Source organism: Elephas maximus, chromosome 7, assembly GCF_024166365.1.
Source record: "Elephas maximus indicus isolate mEleMax1 chromosome 7, mEleMax1 primary haplotype, whole genome shotgun sequence".
Lineage (NCBI taxonomy): Eukaryota > Metazoa > Chordata > Mammalia > Proboscidea > Elephantidae > Elephas > Elephas maximus.
The window spans coordinates 47,224,833-47,244,660 of record NC_064825.1 but is presented as its reverse complement, the minus strand read 5'-3'; the positions used below and the strand labels follow the sequence as shown (position 1 = coordinate 47,244,660).

At 50.7% G+C, this 19,828-nt stretch overlaps 1 protein-coding gene across 3 annotated transcripts in view; it reads right to left on the bottom strand.

Moving 5' to 3' along the window:
* Positions 1–231: 231 nt before the first annotated feature.
* ARRB1 (arrestin beta 1) overlaps positions 232–19,828 on the bottom strand; it is an 87,197-nt gene continuing 67,600 nt past the window's right edge. For 2 of the 3 annotated variants that reach the window (XM_049889816.1, XM_049889817.1), the window contains exons 8-16: positions 18,392–18,527; positions 17,255–17,339; positions 16,760–16,832; positions 14,670–14,807; positions 13,393–13,476; positions 12,104–12,127; positions 9,538–9,608; positions 8,599–8,650; positions 232–7,179 (exon numbers count right to left, since the gene is read on the bottom strand). In XM_049889816.1, the coding sequence (XP_049745773.1) occupies positions 7,068–7,179; positions 8,599–8,650; positions 9,538–9,608; positions 12,104–12,127; positions 13,393–13,476; positions 14,670–14,807; positions 16,760–16,832; positions 17,255–17,339; positions 18,392–18,527 (775 nt within the window). In that variant the 3' untranslated portion in view covers positions 232–7,067. The remainder of the gene's footprint in view (positions 7,180–8,598; positions 8,651–9,537; positions 9,609–12,103; positions 12,128–13,392; positions 13,477–14,669; positions 14,808–16,759; positions 16,833–17,254; positions 17,340–18,391; positions 18,528–19,828) is intronic. The other variant, XM_049889818.1, reaches the window with a different exon arrangement.

The following is a 19,828-nucleotide window of genomic DNA, read 5'->3' as shown; positions in this document are numbered from 1 at the left end:
CTGAGGCTATGTGGCTGGTAAGTGGAAGGAGAGGGAAAGGATAAATGTTCTTGGCTGTCTCCAGAGGGGAGTGCAAGGATCAGATTGGAGTTGGGGCCACAGACAAGGGAAGCAAACACCTGACCCAGCCATGGATCCTATCCACCAGCTCAAGGCAGCAAAGGCAACATTTTTTGGTCTGTGTCCTGTCCTGGGTTTACAAGACAGAAATGAAAGCACAACCAGCATCCCTTGTCACAAAAGACCTTTAATAATCTCCTATTTATAATTTTTTATTCATTCGTCCTGTTAGAATTGAATAAACTATAATAACTTATTTGACATAATAAGGAATGCCACAGGTACAACAGATAAACCTGGCAGGTGGTCCAGGAATGAGGATGTCACACAATAATCACTTAACATAAGGGCCCCAGACCTGGTGCAGGGGAACCTTGCCTGGCCCAGAGACCTGTCCCACCACCCTTTGCCCAGGATATACACACAGTCACTGTGCAAGGCTGAGCTCTGGCTTCCATTCAGTGGGAAGAGGCAGGCCCCATACAGCATCTGTGGCCAGACCTGAACACTGAACACACATGTTCCAGAAAGATGGTGCATCCTACACTCATCCACCCTGAATGCTCTGTTGGTCTGCCTTGCAGGTCATGAGCTTACCCCAAGTTTGTGAAGCACCGTGGACTCCTCATACCCACCTTTCATATGTCCCTTGTAGTAATCTCTGTGAGGTGGGCAGAGCCTGGCACTAACCCCATTTTATACATGGAAAAACTGAGGCCAGCCAGGTTCCCAAGATCACACTCAGACTGAATGTAAAACATAAGTTGGCCCTCTTTTTCCCATGCCATGTTGATGAACTTCACACTTTTACTTCGAATGTCTTAGGGGCTGGGGAGGTCCAGGCAGGATTGTGTGCTAAGGGCTAGTCCAGGTCTCACCAAATTGCCCACCCCATACTCAGTCCTAGTAAGGGATCCAGTCAGGGGTAGGCAGGCAGAGAGAGAATTTGAGGGACTATGGGAGGGACCAGCCTCTCTTCAGGCATCCCCCGTTGCCCACACATTTTGTTGTCCACAAATATGGAAGTAGAATTTCATTAGAATTACTTAAGGGGAACTTGCTGCCAAAAATGTCTCTGGGGGGATCCTACCCTCAAAGGGTACTTTCCTGGGGTGTTACACGATATGCAGACCCAAGTCCTAGGGTGGGGGGATTGGACCTATTTCCTTGCTTCATGGTTTCTCCATGCCACATGGGCCAGTATCAGGTCAAGACTTATCCCCACTGAGCACCAGGCTTCTGCCCAAATCAAACCCAGGCCAGAGCTTCAGAGTAGGTTGGCCAGAAAATCATGAAAAGTGTGCAAGTATGTACATGTGTGTGTGTTTATGTGTGTGCATATATATATACAAGCAAATGCTTAGGCCTGGGTCTGTGACCCAAGTTCCAATACAAAGATACTTCGTATTGGAATGCTGGAGCCATTCCAACATGAAAACCAAGAATAGAACCTCAGGGATGAGGAGTGCTGTGCTTGCTGGTCTAAGATCAAACCTCAGAGTGGTGGTTTGAAGGCAAAACCTTAACAGGCAAGACAGATAAAGGCAGAGTTGTTCTGGTGGAAGTGGGAATGGGGCAGAGCTGGAGACCTATCCTTTGCCTCCACTCCCATCTTCCCACCTTAGAAGCCCCTGACAAAGCTCTGTGGAACGCCAGGGGTTCCACAGCACCTGGTTTGAAAACCACTGTGTCAGAGTGTCTACAGGTTATGGGTCCTGGGGACCTGTGCTTTGACTTCCCTTTTGGGATGAAGAGAGAATACAGGGCGGAGGGTACTGCCCCTTTAGCAGAGCTTCTCTTTGAAGTGACATGGCAGGGGGTGGTAGAGGGCAGGGCTCCCACCCCACAGGTAAGCCATTCAGTCCCAGAGTGAGGGCAAATGGGATGGAGCTGCCTGGACCAGGAGGGCAAAACACCAGGCCCAGTGCAGGCTATATACATGGGATGGTGGAGTCTGGTTTGGTCCCTGTTCAGCTTAAAAACATCAGAAAGGGGCACAGGCCTATGTCCAGAGACCCTGTAAGAGTTCAAGATTGGGGCTTAACCAATTCCTCCTGAATGGGTGGGGAATGTTCAGTCCCCAGTCTCTGGAAGGAAAGAAGCTGCCTGTCTGAACTGCTGGGGAACTGGTCATCTGAGGCCCAGCCCTCAGGGTAAGAAGCCTGGTCTTTTACTGGGCCGAAATCCCTCCCAGTGTTACCAGGAAGCTATAGAGCCTCCTGTTGAACCCTGATGTGGCCTTCTACTTTGAAGGGAAGGAGCAAGCAATTTATATTTTACCTCTCTTGAATTCCTTTGATGGAGTAGTGATGGGTTCAGTCCTCTCTCTAGCCTGGGATCAGAGCCAAGACTTTTTGGCATCCGTAGGGTCTGAGAGATGAGCGATATGGGTGATACCAGGCCTCGGAGGGAGGGTTCCAGATGCCCCCTCCAATCACTAACAACATTCATATCTTCCCTCTTTGTCTGGTTGCTGGCACTACCAGCTGGGCATAGCATTTCGGAATACTGTCAAATTTCCCTCTCAGCTGGGTCACCAAAGTCAGATTGGCTGCATCCCATTCTGGTTAACAGCACCTAAGTGAGAAGGAGGACAAGAGATGTGCACACTGGTGGGAGGAGAACACAGCTTACGTCCAACTTCCGTGTGACATTGGGCAACTCCCCTGCACTTGCAGGACCATGCCTGTGCAGACACTTGCAACATTCAGAGTACTGCCTACCACCGTCTATCTTACATGGGCCTCCAATTCCTTGAGTCAGGTGAGGAAGGGGTTGCTATGTCATTTTATAGTTAGGGAAACTGAGCCCAAGAAGTTGAGTGACTTAGTCAAGGCCAGTTGGTTGGTAACAGCCAAGACTGAGAGGAGGAACGGTGGACTTGCGGGCCAGCATTCCTTTCACTGCATCATGTGGAAACAGACTGGGGGCAACTCTTCCAGCTGAACCAATAGACCAGGTGAGCCCACTCTAACCTGTCTGGGTTTTGAGGCTGAGGAGACCTTCGGGTTCCAGCAAAATCACTCAGTTCTTATCCTCAGGGGGACTGAATGCTTCTTTTGGTTGGAATGATGAGGAAGTCCAGCTAGCCCTCTTCCTGGGAGATTCTCACCCAAGGGCATGCTATTGCTTCATGCCCAGAATGGCTATCTACATGCCACCCCACATGGCCTATTGGGAAGTTCCAGTGTGGCACTGCTTGGTCAGCACGGGCTTAGCACAGAAATAGCCAACACTGTAGTGTGGGCTGTGTACTGTTCCTAGCAAGGCTCCCTCACCCCCAATCTCCCTCCAAGTTCTCATCTGGACAGGCTGACTCTGGAAAGGGGAAAGCCCTACAGGGAAGCACTCAGTCATGTGGGGGGTTTTGGGTCTGGAATTGACCAGAAGGCTAGAAAGATGATCTGGGCCTTCCTCTTCAGGAATAGGCCAAAGGAAATGCTTAGGCTTGCATGTCCCACCAGGGTGCAGCTTACAGTTATACGGAAGGACACCTAGCCAAGAGATGGGAGAGACTAGAATCCAGCTTGCGTGCCACTCGTAAAGCTGTGTGTTCTAGTATGGAGCAGAACCCATCTGGAAGGGCACTGTTTTCTAATTCACATCAAGGCACTATATGGACTAGTAGCAGCCATGGAGCCGTGATTACAATGGGCCCCTATAACTTTCCCCTGACCATGAACAGATTCCCCTATAACTATCCCCTGATCTTGAGCTTCCTGAGGACAGAGGCTGAGACTGACCTGCCTCTATGTCTCCAGAGCCAGCATGGAGCTGAGGAGTTGTCTGCAAAGGATAGTTAAGTTGAATTCAGCTGAACTTGACCACTGCCCTTTGGGGTGCTGGACCCAAAGAGTAAAAGGATTGACAGAGCAAGGATAGAGCTATGGTGCTTCCCTGCAGCTGGAGAAAATTCAGTTAAACAACACTGGGATAACCCAAAAGGGTAAATGTAATATTGAGGTGGAGGGAGCTCAAGAAATCAGCCTGACAAATCTTTTGTGTGTATGTGTTGGGGGCTGGGGAAAGAGATTTGCAGGTGGATGATCACCCTAAATTCTAATGGGTCTTGTACTAGTCCCAAAAGATTTGAAGGATGACACTGAAGAGTATGTAAATGCCATGAGTTGTTCCAACATTTCATCAACTCAACAGCTGCCCAGATGAGGGGCAAACTGCACAGCAAGTTCTGACAGGGGGCATAGATGCCTGGAGCATTTGCACCTAGGACCCCAGGACTGGCCCAGGGACTGTGACTGCCCTGAGCTTGCTTAGTTTTGACCTGGTATAGGAGTCCTTTGGAAACCCTGGTGGTGTAGTGGTTAAGTGCTACAGCTGCTAACTAAAGGAATCAACTCGATGGCATTGGGTAATTGGGTAGGAGTCCTTTGCGTTGAGTCTCAATGGGATTCAGGAGGGAAGAGCTGGGGTACAGTGCCAGGCTTGTGAACTGGGTAATTGCACCATGGGAAATGGCAGCATAGCCTACCCCACGAAGGACAGAGATGCAACCTGTATAATAACATTTCGTTGTCTCTCTTTTTAGGCATGTATGGGACAGCGTTGGAAAGGAGCAGAAATGGAAGAGAGAGCCATCTTGCCCTGCTAACCAATATATTTGCTTGGGTATAAGAAAAAACCTTAGGTTGTCCACTTCCACAGGGGCCCCGAGGTACTGGAGGCCCACCCAAGCCCCAACAAACTGAAGCTCTGCCCCTCCCTTTAACACTCAGGCCCTAGGACACAGCTAAGGTCACAGCTAAGAAACAGAGCTTAACATCAGGCAACCTGATGCTAAGGCCCAAGAAGGGCCCTTCCCAGGCTTGGTGTGGAGTGGGCAAGGTGCTGTCTAAGACCCTGTTCCCTCTCGGGTTCCATGAACCCCCTCTGGAGACAGAAAGACCAGGGTCAGCAGCTCCACCAGACCAGGGCTCCATCGTTCACAATTTCTCAGGGGGCCAGAGCTGGCAAGGACCCTTGGTCAAACCCCTTGGTTTTTCAGGTGAGGAATGGAGGCCAGGAGAAGGGGAGGAATTTGCCCAAGGTCACACAGCAAGTTAGCATCAAAGGCCAGACAAGAACAGATATCTTTTAACTCTTCCTACCTCATCACCCACCTGCCCTGCTGCCTTGGAAATGCCCCAGGTCCCAATCACACCAACACCAGCTCATGGGTACCATGGCACTAGGTACTGCTGGGGGTCATCAACTCCCCAAAGAAACAAAGAGCTTCTTTGCTAACCAGCTGCCTCTTTTCCATCGGGCAAGGGCATCTTGATGGACCCTGCTACCTTCTGGGGAAGGACCTGGTTTGACTGTGGCCATGGTGACCTCAGGTGCTCTCTCCCAGCCTGCAAGTCCAGCCCAGCCCATCCCTGGAGAACCATGGGGAGGGGCAGGAGGACATGCGGGCCCTGGCCCCCTCTGGACCTCTAGCTTTGCTTCCCGCATGATAATAATTCTTAAGTCACAAGGGGAGAAAAGTCAGACTCTGATCTTCCAGGCCCCTGCCCCTTTCTTAGAGTCCCCCTTCAGGAAACCTCCTCAGGAGCTGCAGCTCACTCTGCCACTAGTTGGCACTTTCTCCCTTCTTTCCCTCTCTATATATTCACTCATGGAAGCAGCAGTCAAGAAATCAAACAATGCATTGCACTGGGCAAATCTGCTACAAAAGAGCACTTCAAAGTGTTAAAAAAAAAACAAAAAAACAAAGATATCACCTTGAGGACTAAGGTGTGCCTGACCCAAGCCATGTTATTTTCAGTTGCCTCATATGCATGTGAAAGCTGGACAATGAATAAGAAAGAACAGAGAAGAATTGATGCCTTCAAATTATGGTGTTGCTGCAGAATATTGAGTAGACCATGAACTGCCAGAAGAACAAACAAATCTGTCTTGGAAGAAGTACAGCCAGAATGCTCCTTAGAAGTGAGGATGGTGAAACTTTGTCTCACGTACTTTGGACATGTTATCAGGAGAGACCCTGGAGAAGGACATCATGCTTGGTAAAGTAGAGGGTTAGTGAAAAAGAGGAAGACCCTCAATGAGATGGACTGACACAGTGTTTACAACAACGGGCTCAAACATAGCAACAATTGTGAGGATGGAGCAGGACCAGGCAATGTTTTGTTCTGTTGTACATAGGGTTGCTATGAGTCGGAACTGACTCTGCAGCCCTTTATAACAACAACAACATATACATATATCCAGATACATAAGATACAAGGTAGCTAAAATGTTACATCCTGACAATGCTGCAATATACCTGGGCTAGTTTTCACAGCTTGCCTTAGACTAGGTAACTGCTGGTAAGAAAATCAGTCCAGTTGCTTTTCTCCATTCCTGGGGCCTATGGGCCTTCATTAATGCCACTATCAGACACAGATGGACATGAGGCAGGGGTGGGGACTGAAGGGTAGAGGCCTTTAGGGGGTCCAAACTACAAAAAGCATTGCGAATCTATCTACAAATCTGCCCCTCCCAGCCAGAATCCTACACCCTAGTTCCTCCAGAGAACCATTCCGGAAGCGGGTAGCCTTCAGTGTGGTCATCTTTTAGCTGCCAGAACTGTGTTGACCACCTGGGACTGTGGACATCCACTTATGTGTCATTAGCCCTCATCCCACCCCTCCAAGTCCCCCTGCCCGCAGTCACCATGCCTCTCCCCACCCCATCCTCCCCTTTCTGCTCCTCATCTCAATTTGAATTCCAAGGCCAGGGCTTGTGGTAGCCTTTCTGGAGGGGGAGTATGTTGAGGAGGGGGAAGGAGAGGTGATGGATGGAGGTAGGGGATTAAAAGGGTGCACTGTGGCCCTGGTGGCATGGTGCTGTTGGGGCCAGTCCTGAGGCCAGAGGCTCATCACCATAACCTGGAAGACCACTGGGGCCCCTGGTAGAAACTGGAAGAACAAAAAGGAAGGGGCAACCAGAACAGGAAGAAGACAAATAAGCATCCTAGTGCGTGACAGTGGACCTGGAGCTGCCCAGAGGGAGGGCCTGGCCCCTGTCTATCTGTTGTTGAGCTGTGGAGAGCTGGTACCGTCCTCCTCTTCCTCCTTGTCGTCTTTCATGCCTTTCAGTCTCTGGCGGGCAAAATCCTCAAATACAATGTCGTCATCGCTGGTGGGAGAGACAAGGAAAATGGGATGTGTTTGCACAGGTAGCGAGGGTAGGCATGTCTAGAGGGGCCAAGGGGGGGCCAGCCCGGCCAGATGAGTCTGGCTGTCCTGGCTGACTCTTCTTGGGCAAGGAGAGAACCACACTCTCCAGGTCTGTGGCCTCTAAAGCTGGCCTTGGGGAGGAAAGCCTGCCAGGCTAGCACATCTGGGTACCCACTGGTGGGGGGGGGATGGTCACATCTGGACTTAAGCCAGTTGTGGAAATGCCAGAGGGGGGCATGAATATGACTTTTTATGCCCAAGTGCTAGAAAAGTGAGCTGGTTCTGGAGGAGTTGGGTGGGGGAGGGGAGATTGTCAAATGCGAGCAGCAGTGTGGCTCTGTGTTGGGCTGAGGCTGACAGTCCAGCCACCAATGCCTTCACAGCATATTCTAAATCCCCTAAGAACAGGCCCAAGAATGCCCCCCCCCCCCCCCCCCCGCCCATCCACCCACCGAAGAACTGCCCTTGGGAAGCATTCCAGTTTTTGGACAAGAAGGAATGGTGGGCTTGGCTTAATGGAAGAGAAAACCATGAAGGACCTTTCTCCCAGGAAGTGTCAGCTCACTTCTACCCAGAGGAATCCTGGATGGGAGAAGGGCTGGGAAGAGGGAGTAGGAGAGTTTATCTGAATAGGTGAGTAGAGGACGGGGGAAGGGGTGCCTGAGTGGGATTTCAGTACTAATTGGCTGCTTCTAAGAACAACGTCTTCCCTTGTACCATAAAACATGTCCACTTAGAGTCATACAGGGACCCCAGTCCTTGGCCCCATGGAGTTCAGGCAGCTGCACAGGGTCTCCTCATGGAGTGACTCAAGACCCCACACCCCAGATCTCTCTTGGGGGAGACGGTGGCTTTGGCGCTGGAGCAAAAAAGCTGCTTCTCCCTGGTGGTGGTTCCTGACACCAGCCCCGGTCTCCTGCTCTGGCCAGTGCCCAGTAACAAGGCAGCCTTTCACCACAGGGAAATCAGCAGGGGTCCGCAGGAGTCAGAAGCAACTAGATCCCTGAACCTTCCCCACCCATGGGCTGATTCCATAGGTTAGAGGTGGGTGGGGCAGGAGAGCTCCTAGGGCCTCAAGTCAGCCCTTGTGAGCTGGGCAGGCACAGTGGGTGGACTGACAGACTGACGGACGGACGTGCAAGGACGAGGAAGGAAGATAGACCAAACCAAGGCAGGAGGAAGAGTAACAGGCACGGAGGGCCCTTCAAGTCACATGCAGGCAAGCGGGTTGCTGAAGAGGCAAGCAGAGGCGGCTCTCAGAAGATGGGGTTAGACCAGCTGTTCCTCAGGGGTTAAAAAGCATATATGCAAATAACACTCTCCACCCCGCCCTCCCGAGGCCCACCCCCCAGACTTCTGCAGGCAGCGTTTGGCTTACTTTGTGTCAAGTTCTATGAGATTGGTATCTACTGGCGTCTCGTTCTCTGGAACTAAACACAGGGCGGGAGGGGCGCCCAGGAGTTAGTGAGTGGGTGGGCAAGGAGGTGGGTGGGCACAGGTCCCCACCCTGGGACAACCAGGCTAAAAGAGGGAGGTTGCCCTATTCTTTGCAGGAAGAAGGGGAATGGAGAGGGGAGTGCTCATCCCTGGTCTCAGAAACGCCCCACGATCATCTAAAAGGCCGGGAGGAGGACACCCACTGCACCCCACCCCCAATGGAGAACCCTCTCAACTCCTGCGCCTTTTGACAAGGTCTCCAACACAGCTTAGACTAATTTGTTTTGCATCCATGACTTTCACTAACTCTAAGATAATCACTTTTTCACATTTTAACATTTCTGAAATTGGGGTGTGTTTTACAATGGCATTCATAGTTCAGTTGGGGGAACATTTTTCTTTCCTTGTGGTACATATTATCATGTTGTCTCTTTCAACTGAAATTGTCTTAGATTCAATGAAATATGATCAATATGAATTATTGGAAAAATGATGGGAATGGTGTGTCCAGGGGCCATCTTATGCATGCAGCCCCTTCCCTACATTACACAGGGCCTGGCCCCATGCCTGGGTGCAGGATTGGAGCTCAAAGCATTGCCAGCGGACTCCTTCACCCACACCCAGCTTCCCTCTCCCATGGGGGTTGGGTGGGGTTAGGAGCAGAGAACAGGAGGCAGGTTACTCTGTCTCCTGGTGGGGTCACATGCAAATAGGAGTCGTAGGTCCCACAAAACGCCCTGAGGATCTGAGGAAAATGGGGTGGTGCTAGGCTGAAGGCTAACCCAGAGGGAGATGGGGTGATGGGGTACCCTGGCAGCTGGTGGAGAAGGGGGTCCGCTATCTGGAAATCCCACCCCAGTGACCCCTGGACCCTGCTCACCTTCCCGATGTGGGGGTTCCTCTTTGGGCTTAGGGTGCATCAGGGTGAAAGGCAGTTCCACAGCTACGTCGCTGAAACAGAGACCAAGATCTGGTGAACTTGAGTCAAATCTCAGGCTGTGAGACTCAGCCTGTCAGTGTGAGGACTGGCAAAGGTTTTATAGTCAGAGGAGGTAGCTCTGGGCTGGGAGTCAGGATATCTGTCCTCCAGCACCAGTTCTGCCACTCTCTGAGCCTCGGTTTCTCTAAGAAACTTCTCCTTTCCTGAGAAGGATCCCTGGATTCCACGGGGCTGGAAAGAGGTGTAGGGTTGGGAAGACGATTGTCCAGGGCAGGGTGCACCTGGGTCCCTGAGTAGTTCCAAAGCTGCCCTGGGACCCTGCTCACCTTAAATTGCCACTACCACCCTGACACTGCCCTCTCCAACTTCCTGGTAGGAACTCCTCTCACCCTCGCCTTATCCTATCTCCCAACCCTGGGGCAGGGACGCCAACTCCAGGAGGTTCCTATAAAAGTGCTCTGGTGACTCTAGCCCCACCATGTGAATGAAGCACTGTCAGGTCAGGTTAGTCATATTGAGGTTGGATGGGCCCCAGCTCCCAGGACTGTCTACATTGAGCACAGAGACATGAAGCCTTGTGGGGGATAGAGGTGAGGGCAGTGGGGAAGAACAGGGGACATGCTGCCACCAGCCAGTGCTTCTGACCAGGCCTTCTCTCCCCTTGGCCCTGACAGACAGACTAACAAGAAGAGCACACATTCATATGCTGCTTACTGTATCCCAAGGACTGTTCTAAGTGCCTTCCATAGAGCAACTCATTTAATCCTCCCAACAACCCTATTAGGATCCCCAATGTACAGCCTGGGAAACTGAGGCAAAAGGAGATTAAAATATCTTGTTCAAGGTCACACAGCTATTAATGGTAAATGATAGACCTAAGATTCTGGCTCCATAATTTATACTTCTAACCACTATGGGATACAACTCAGAATTAAGAAGGCGGTTCCCACCCTCCAGTCTCCACACTGACAACAACAGTCTTCAAGTCCTCCTCATAGCTTGGGGTGGTATCACTCTAGGAGGCCTTCCCAACTGTGGTGCCTCAAAGGCACACACCACATCACACTGATCTCAGTGCTCACGGCCCAGTGGTTAGGAGCACAAGCTATGCAACCAGATAGGTCTGTACCGTCAGCCCCACCGCTCACTGGTGGAGAACTTTGCGTCTTTGTATGTCACTGAACTCATCTTGAACATAGGGTAACAACGCCTACCTTCTAGAATCACTGGATCTTCTGTGAAATGATGGAGGTAGAAGGATTGGTTAAACTGTGAAGCTCATGACTGTCGGTATCCTTGTTGCACTTAGTTACTGTGGAGTCAATTTTGACTCATGGTGACCCCATGTGTGCCGAGTAAGAACTGCTTCATAGGGTTTTCAATAGCTGTGAACTTTTGGAAGCAGATCGCCAGACCTGACTTCTGAAGCACCTCTGGGTGGGTTTGAACCACCAACATTTCAACCTGAGCATTTAATCATTTGTGCCATCCAGGAACTCCTTACTCCATTCAGTAGGAACATGGGGTTTTAAAAGGCTGTCAAAACAATTTGGCTTTTCTTTTTTTCCTCTTTTTTACTTCCAAAGAAGATTGCTTCTCCAGGTTCACTTGGAAGAGTGAGTTATCCAAATGAAAGTTGGAGGAAGAGTGACTTTGCAAACCTTCGCTAAAGCCATACAGGATCTGGGTGCTAGAATCTGGACCTTCACCAGCCACCAGACCATGAGTGCTCAAGGGCAGGAGTCACTCCTGATTCTTCTCTGGGATCTCAGCACCCAGCACAAAGCTGGACACAAGTCTGGGTTCAGGAAATCTTTGCTGATTTATGTTGAACTGAAATGAACTAAATTAATTTCACCTCTCAAATTGGATTAAGATTTCTTGGGATGAGCACTAAGGAGCCCTTGTGGCACCGTGGTTAAGGCGATTGACTGCTAACCAGAAGGTCGGCAGTTGGAAACCGCCAGTGGCTTTGCAGGAGAAAGATGTGGCAGTCTGCTTCCATAGAGATTTACAGCCTTGGAAACCCTATGGGGTCACTCACTGTAAGTTGGAATTGACTTGATGGCAGTGGTTTTTTTTTGTTTTTTGGCGGGGTGGGGGGGTGAGCAATAGCGCCATCTTCTGACAGGAGGAGGCAAAACTGCCACATTCAGGGCACATGCATTTTGGAAATGTAAGTGGATCCAGCTGGCTACGAGGAAATCTTGTCTACGGAAGCAGATCTGCTAAGGACCTTGCCTTAGCAACATTACATCAGCAGTTAATTCTCACTAGTGTAGAAGTTTGAAAGCCACCAAACCTGCATTTCTCCAAAACATCCCATATTTCAGATGATCAGTAATTCTAACCGTGTCCTTGGGGGCCACTCTCCCAGATCACCCAGATCAATGAAATTGGACTCTGCAGTCTACAAAGGCCCCTGTCACTTGGTGTCATGGAAGAGCAGGGCCTTGGGCCCTCATCCAGGAAGGCGGCTCAACCAAGTGGAAGGGAGGGACTTTACCTGGATGCAAGATCTCCCAACAGGCTGGGTGGTCAGAAGAGGCGAGAGAAGTATTCAGGAGAGAAGAGTTCAGAGAGGAAGAAAACAGAAAGCACGTTCATTCACGACCTCTGCCAAACGGGGTACAGAGAAGGCGCATGGGACATCCTCCCACCACCCCCTGCTCAGCTCCTTCTGCTTATGCAGGGGTACACAGAAATAGCACTAGCCTGTTTTTTTTTTTTTTTTGCCCTGAGGCACTGAGATGTCCTATCATAAACACCAAACACGTTGCCATCGAGTAGATTCTGACTCATAGCGACCCTACAGGACAGAATAGAACTGCCCCCTAGGGTTTCCTTAGCTGTAAATCTTTACGGAAGCAGACTGCCACATCTTTCTCCCGTGGACAGCTGGTGGGTTCAAACTGCTGACCTTTTGGTTAGCAGCTGAGTGCTTAACCACTGCACCACCAGGGCTCCTCATATGGTCAGTATGATATGCTGCCTCCTGCACGAGGCATTATTCCAATAACAAAGGGGACACGGTGTCTAATGTTATTTAACTTTTCAATCTTTTCATAGAAATTCATGAACTAAATTAGAAAACAAAATCCCTCTGACAAGTCAGAAATCATAATTCTATGTTTATAGCAACATATAGGCCCAACCTACGGGAAAATGTGAGGTTTTTCCTGAGCCTCTGCCAGACTATATGGTCCAGGGCAGGTAATATGTCTGGTCCACTTCTGTGTCCCCAGCACCCAGCCCACGGCCTGAGGTTAGGGGAGGAGATTACAGGAAATGATTGTAGAACTCTTTGGGCCTCTGTTTCCCCATCTGTAAAATGGGAAAGTCAAACTAGAATATCCCCCATCCAGGTCTGGGATTCTGAGCTCCTTTGGCCCCACCCCCCACAGACCAGACTAGGTATTCATGTGGGTGGGTGCTGTGCCCCTCATCACCCTTCCCAAGCACAGCACCCACTGGGGACCCCACACCATAGAGTCTGAGGAAGCCCCCCCCACCCCTGCCACCCAATTAGCACAAGAAACTGACCCAGGATAGGGAGGGGCAGGCCAGGGGTGAGGCCCTCTGAAGGAGAGCAAAACAGGGTGGGAGAGGAAGAAGGGGAAAAAGAAGGAGGAGGAGAAGGGACAGGAAGTTCTCAAGCCCAGTTCATCCTCTGAAGGTGGGTGCAGCTAAACGGTACGACAAACAGCACATCACAGGGGGCTGTGGGCCATTGGGGCCCCCCACCCCCCCACCCCCCCCAGATTTAGGGATCTGGGGCTGAGCTGGAACACTCACCCTCCCCGTGACACCACCAGCTTCACTTTCACTTTGTAGGAAACAATAATCCCCAGGATCTCCCGGTTGGCTCCTTCCCTCAGCCTGCAAAGTGACATTGGGGAAGCTGGTTAATGGGTGCTTTGCTGCGTGAGTGAGGCAGGCAGAAGTGGGGGCAGGAACCATCCATGACCCTCCCTCTCCTGGGCCACTCAGCCCTGGGCCCAACAGAAGTCTGAAAGGTGGGCTCTGCCCTCCAGGAGCAGGAATGAGGAGCCCTGGGTTCCAAGTCTGGCTGTGACATTCACTTGCTATGTGGCCTTGGGAAGTTCCCGCTCCTCTCTGGGCCTGTGTTCAGTACTATGAGGGGCAAGGCCCTTCCTACTATCAGATACTGCTTCTCTTGAAGTTTTTTGCTCAGCAACCAGGCACAAAGGGCCAGACTGGAAGTTCAGAGAGGGAGAAGACACTGGGCGGGGGGAGGGGGGGCACTCAGAGAGAACTTCTTGCAGGAGGTGGCACTTATACTAGGTCTTGAAGACAGGGAGACTTTGAACCAGGGTGGAGAAGAGGACAACAGGCTTGGAAGTAAGTGGGTACCATGTGCAGGGGGTGGTGATGAGCCTGTCTGGCTGGAGCAGAGGGTCCATGTTGGGAAGGGTGGGCAGGGAAGGAGGCTGCAGAGGCAGGCCAAAGCCCCGCCAAAGAGCCAGACCTCAGTGGGTAGGCAAGACCGGTTCCCACACCCACTAGAGCATGGCAGCCTCAGAGAGAATCAGTGACGAATGTGGAGCAGGAGTGACCAGATAACCAGATCCCTGCCTCAGACTCACACCCCACATTTGGCATAGCCCAGCTCATAGCCTTCATCTCTCCAGACTCCCCAACCGCCTCCTGGCTCATCATCTCCTGCCAGGAGGCTTCCAGGAGCCACTCCCCTCCTTCCAGCTCTGCCTCAGGGGCACATCCCATCTGACTGAAGACACTAGGTATCAGGAATTGCTGCCTCCTGCAGGAAGCCTTTCTGGGTTGTCCTCCCTTAGGCAAGCCAGCAGGACCCAGCACCAACTAAGAGAGTCAGATCTAGTGATCCACCTTGTTTTATGGATCACCCCTGGGGTGGGATAGGAGTAGGGGGACAGCCTCCCTGGAAATTCAAGCCTCTGAGTACAGCCTGGATGAGGCTAGGGGAAAAAGGTTGCAGAAGTCTGGTCCTGGCACTGGTGGGATGCACCCATGGGAGCCTGGACTAGGGAGGGCAGGCACGGGGTCAGAGGGGGAGGCGGGCAGGCCCTCACAGGGTGCTGGAGGCCAGGTTGGTGTCTTCGTGCTTGAGCTTCCCGTCCAAGGCGAGGCCCCGCTTCTCCCGGTTGTTGGCCAGGAAGGGGGTCAGCGTGTAGACCTTGCAGAATGTTGAGCTGGGTGCCACTGTGTCGCTGGGAAGAAGGGAGACAGGTGTGGCGATGGCCTTCCCCACAGCTAACACCACCCCTCACCCCCTGCCCAGAGAGGACATCTAGCCTGGCTCTGCTCCAAGGGAGGTGGCAAGAGCCCCTTCTGTGGGCGGGGGGTGCTGTCCCATCTCCTAGCTCCACTCCCCCTATAGCAAGGACACCTAGGCCAGGCTTAACTCTGGCAGGAGGACCACTGCCACTCAAAAGAGGCTCATCTGCCCTGCACACACAAACAGGAGAGACTCTGGGATGACCCTAAAGCTTCATCCATGGTTTTTAAGTAGCTGCAATTTTTAAAAATATAAATGTACTGCTTTGCACTGTGTGCTGTTTGAACAGGATAATTTTTTAGTGGAGTGAGCATGGACTTTTTTTTTTTCTAATATTTTATTAGAAAAAAAATTCAAAAGTACAGAAAAGTTGAAAGAATTGTGCAACAAACACTCATATACCCACTACCTAGATTCTACGACGAAAACTTTGCTGTACTTGCTGTATGATATATCTATCCATGGTGTATAGGGTATTTTGAGTGTTCAGCTTTTACTTGTTTTTGCTCTAGTAAAAATAAGATAGCTGGAGTGCAGCAGAAAGTGCGCAAGGCTTGGAGTTAGATGTCCTGGGTTCGAGCCCCAGCTCTGCCTCTTGCCACCTCTGTAATGCTTAACAAATCGTATCTTCTGACCCTGTTACCTCATCTACATACTGGGGGGCAGCAGCAACCCCAACCCATTGGCTTCATGAGAACTAATCAAGACCACGAGCGTGAAAGCCTACACAAGCATCCAGGCTGACATTTGTTATGGGCGAGGACTTGGGATTTTCCACTGTTTGGGGATTATACTTTTTTTTTTTTTAACATAACAAGAATCATATGTACAAGTGTTTTGTGTTTACAATTTGGGAAACTGAATAATGTGTTTATTAATACAACCAAAACTAAGCCCGTTGCCATTGAGTCGATTCTAACTCATAGCAGCCCTATAGGACTGAGTAGAGCTGCCCCATATGGTTTCCGAGGCTGTAATCTTTACAAAGCAGACTGCCACATCTTTCTTTCATGGAATGACTAGTGGGTTCGAACTGCTGACCTTTCGCTTAGGAGCCAAATGCTTAACCATTGCACCACCAAGGCTCTTTATGTCCATCTACAGGACATTAAAAATTATCTCAAAGGCCACGTAGTCACATTTAAAAAATATTTTGGGGTTGCAAAATTACTGATTGTAATTACATATAAATAAACACACACATACGCACAAACTAGCATGAAATAAAATTGTCCCCAAATTATTTGCTGGACCAGACCCTCCCCCAAAAAAGTCTACTTCCTTTAGGTAAGGAAAGATGTTTCACTTTCCTGCTGCCTTAGCTGCTTAAACAGCTTGAGACAGAGCTCCACACTCCACTGGAATAGCTCTCCTCAAACCTAGATTTTTTTTTTTTAATGTAATTATTCTCCACTCGCCCACACACAACCCCTTCTCCCTAGTTATTGGGGGTAATTTACCCAATTATTCCTTTATCAGCCAAGAAAATCTATGTACAGTGTCTTTTTCCCTCTTTGTTGTAGCTTCCACGAAAGCTCAGAGCAAAGTATTTCCCTTCAGACTAGGTTTCTGGTACGATGTGAATTATTGTCCTTCCTCCATAGCGCCAATCCCCTTAGATTCCTTAGCTCTTGGTTCTTCAATCCAATTTTAATGTCTTTTTCCCTCGACTGTAGCATGCATTTTGTCATAATTAAATCAGGTGGATGCTTTCTAAACAGCTGTCCTAGAGCATCTGTGTTGAGTGGTGAGGGAGCCTGAGGCCCAGCTCTCTGCATTAGTGGAGAGGAGATGCCAGAGGTTCTCTTTCCCAGACCCCCACCCCCACCCCTAGATGCCTCAGACAATGCCCAGGTGTCCAAAGCCAGGCTCGTGCTCACTTACTCAGCCTCTTCCATGGCCACAGGGCATTTGTACTGGGCTGTGTTGAAAAGGCAGATGTCCGCATACTGGCGCACTAGGGTGAGAAGGGGAAACAGGAGCCATGAGCTAGGGTGCAGCTCCCAGAGGCATCCCAGGCTTCCCTAGATGGGGGCATTCAGCCCCAGGCAATGGCCGGAGTTCACAGGGGCTTCTGGGGGAGACCTCTCCCATTCTCTACCCACAGAGCAATCCCAAACACACCTACCCCCTTCCATAACCAAAAGCACAGCTCTGCCCAGAACCCAGGGCACCTAAGAGAAGAGGCAGCTTACCTGGCCAATAAGCAGCCTGTGTTACCAGCCTCAAACCCTGACCCTTGGATTCAGAGAAAGACCTGGGTTTCACCCTGGCCCAGTAGCTATTGATAAGGCTGTTAAATGGAGACCCCTCAGCCACCCCAGCCCTTGGAATGATTCCCTCTTGCCTGTCCCTGAGCTGACCCTCTCCCTGGGATACCTGATATCTTGATCTTCTTCACTGTTTTGTTGGTGTTGTTGGTGACATGAACATTGACGCTGATGGGTTCTCCATGGTAATAGATCTGGGAGGCATAAGAAGGGAGAAGGGCTGGGTGGCAGGATACCAAAGTTCTAGATAAGGGAGAGGGAGAAAAGGCCCCATACAAATCTCCTGGATTCCCCAAACCTTGGCCATTCTGTTATTCGTGCCAAGTTCATCAGCTACTTCTCACCACTGCTAAGGTGACACTAAAGCCACCAAGCACCTTAGACTTCAGTTCCTTTTTAATACTCTTGAAAGATAACTGAACGAGAAGGTGGTATTCCTGGACTCCAGTGCTGGCTCAGCCACTAGTAATAATGACAACAACAGCAACACTAATAATATGATGATGGTAGTGACGTGACCTTAGATAGGTCGCCTAAACCTCAGTTTCCCGTCTGTTCAGTGAAGGGCTTGGACTAGGTGATGACTCAAGCCCCTGTCGGCTCTCATTGCCTGGGGCTTTAGACACCAGAGGGTCTGGGGAAAGCGATGGGAAGGCAGAGAATGGCTCACAGAGGCTCCAGCTCTGAGCCTTCATCGAAGGGCCTCAGCTCACGTCTTGCCCCAGGCACATGCCTTCAGCTGTCTCCCCAAGAGGGAGAGCGGGGCCCCACGCCTTGCACATGGGTCAGCCTTAGCGCACAGCAGGTACAGTCTGCTGCTTTTGATTCAAAGCTGAGGGGGAGCTTGCTGGCGCTTCCTTCAGCAGGGCTGTTGCCTGATAGGGCAGGATTGGCAGGATTACGGCAGGAGGTCTCAGTGACCCCTCTGCAGAGCTGGCTGGTCCTCTCACAATACTCAGCCTGAGGCAGACAATGGAGGGGGTGGGGGAGACTTCCAGGACCCTTTGGGAGGGTATGCTATCCCCTTCTGAAGTGAATGACATCCCTCAGGCTCTGACCCCTTCTGCCATGCCTTTTAGGCCCCAAGAGCTTCCTCCACATGCCCTGAAGGGAGGTCTGATTCCCTAAGCCATGTGGTCTTAGGGCTAGTGTCAGAAGCTCCTACCCAAGGGGTCCCCGGAGAGCTAAGACCTGAGTCCAGGCACTGGTGGAACAACTCTCACCCCTGCCGAGCTGAGTCTCCTACCTCCTTATCCAGGGAGGCCTCTAGGTGCAAGGGCTTGTCCGACATGAGGAATTGCCTGGTGGTCTCGGCTGTGGGCTGGGGGCCAGGCCTCTCCGGGGCATACTGAACCTTCCGGATGACCAGGCGCACAGAATTCCTAATGGATATGGGTGGGGTGAAAGATGACCAGAGTCACCTACTTCCATTCCCTTTCCTTGGATCCTTACATCCCTCTCCTGCTCAAGAGGCTGCCATGGCTCCCCATTGCCTTAGAATCCAGCCCAAACTATAAAGTTTGGCATAGGGGTCTTGTCACTATCTGGTCCCACTCCATCCTCCCCAATCCTGTCCCCAGACACCCCCATTTCCTCACTATCACCCCTTATCCTATCTAGTCTATCTAGTCTAGTCTACCCTTAGCCTATCCAGTCTCACCCCTGAAACTTTGCCTGCACTGGGCCCCTGCCTAAATACCGTCTTCCTGCTTCTGGCCTCAAGGCCCTAGAGCCAGGTCTTCAAGGTCTAGCTAAACACTTCCTCTTCCAGGAAGGCTTCCTGGACCTGCTATCCTGATCTTCTCCTGGTCTGAACTCCCATAACATCAGAGGCTGACCACCCTGTGGTGGCACTTCGTTTCGGTCTGTGTCTTGGTACCCAGCAGGATGGTAGGGAAGGGACTGTGTTTTCACTTCCTGTATTCCTTTTGTCACAGCAATGGCATATATGCTCCTTAAGGACAGTACTCAACACCTGATCTGTTCACTGCTGTATTCTCAGCATCTATGACAGTGTCTGACATACAACATGCCTGACATATATAACAGATAGATGCCTGTTAATGTCTATTAAATAAAAATAGGCAGAAGGGATGGTGTCCTGTGATAGGTGATGGGCTTCAGTGAGGGAGCATGGATTGAGCAAAGGGGTACAGATCAGTGACGAGGATACTCAGGGGGACGGAGGTCCAGAGATGAGAGGGGGCTCAATGAGGTCTCAGGGGCTCCAGGAAGAAAGGAAGGCATGAGGATTTGTTGAGGGAATGGGAACTCAATGAGGCAGTCTCCGTGGTTTGCTGGATATGCTGGTTCCGCCATTTCTCAGATCAGCTGCCTTTGTTCTCTGGAACCAGAGATCCTGGGCTAAACGCTAGCTTCCTCTTCCTAACTACATAACCTTGAACAAGTTAATCTTTCTGCCTTATTTTCCTTATCTGTAAAATGTTGGCAATAGCAGGACCTACCTCTTAGGGTTGTTGTGAGGCATAAATGAGTCCATACATGTCCAGCACTTCGAACAGTGCCTGGCACCTAAATAAGTGACAAGTGGCAGCTACTATACCATTGTCATTCTTTGGTATGAACTTAAATTGTTCCATTGCTGGTGACGTGAGGGTGGTGGCTCTCAATGTTGCCTCCTCATACTCCCTCTGTTCGGGCCCTATCCCACAACCTAGAACCT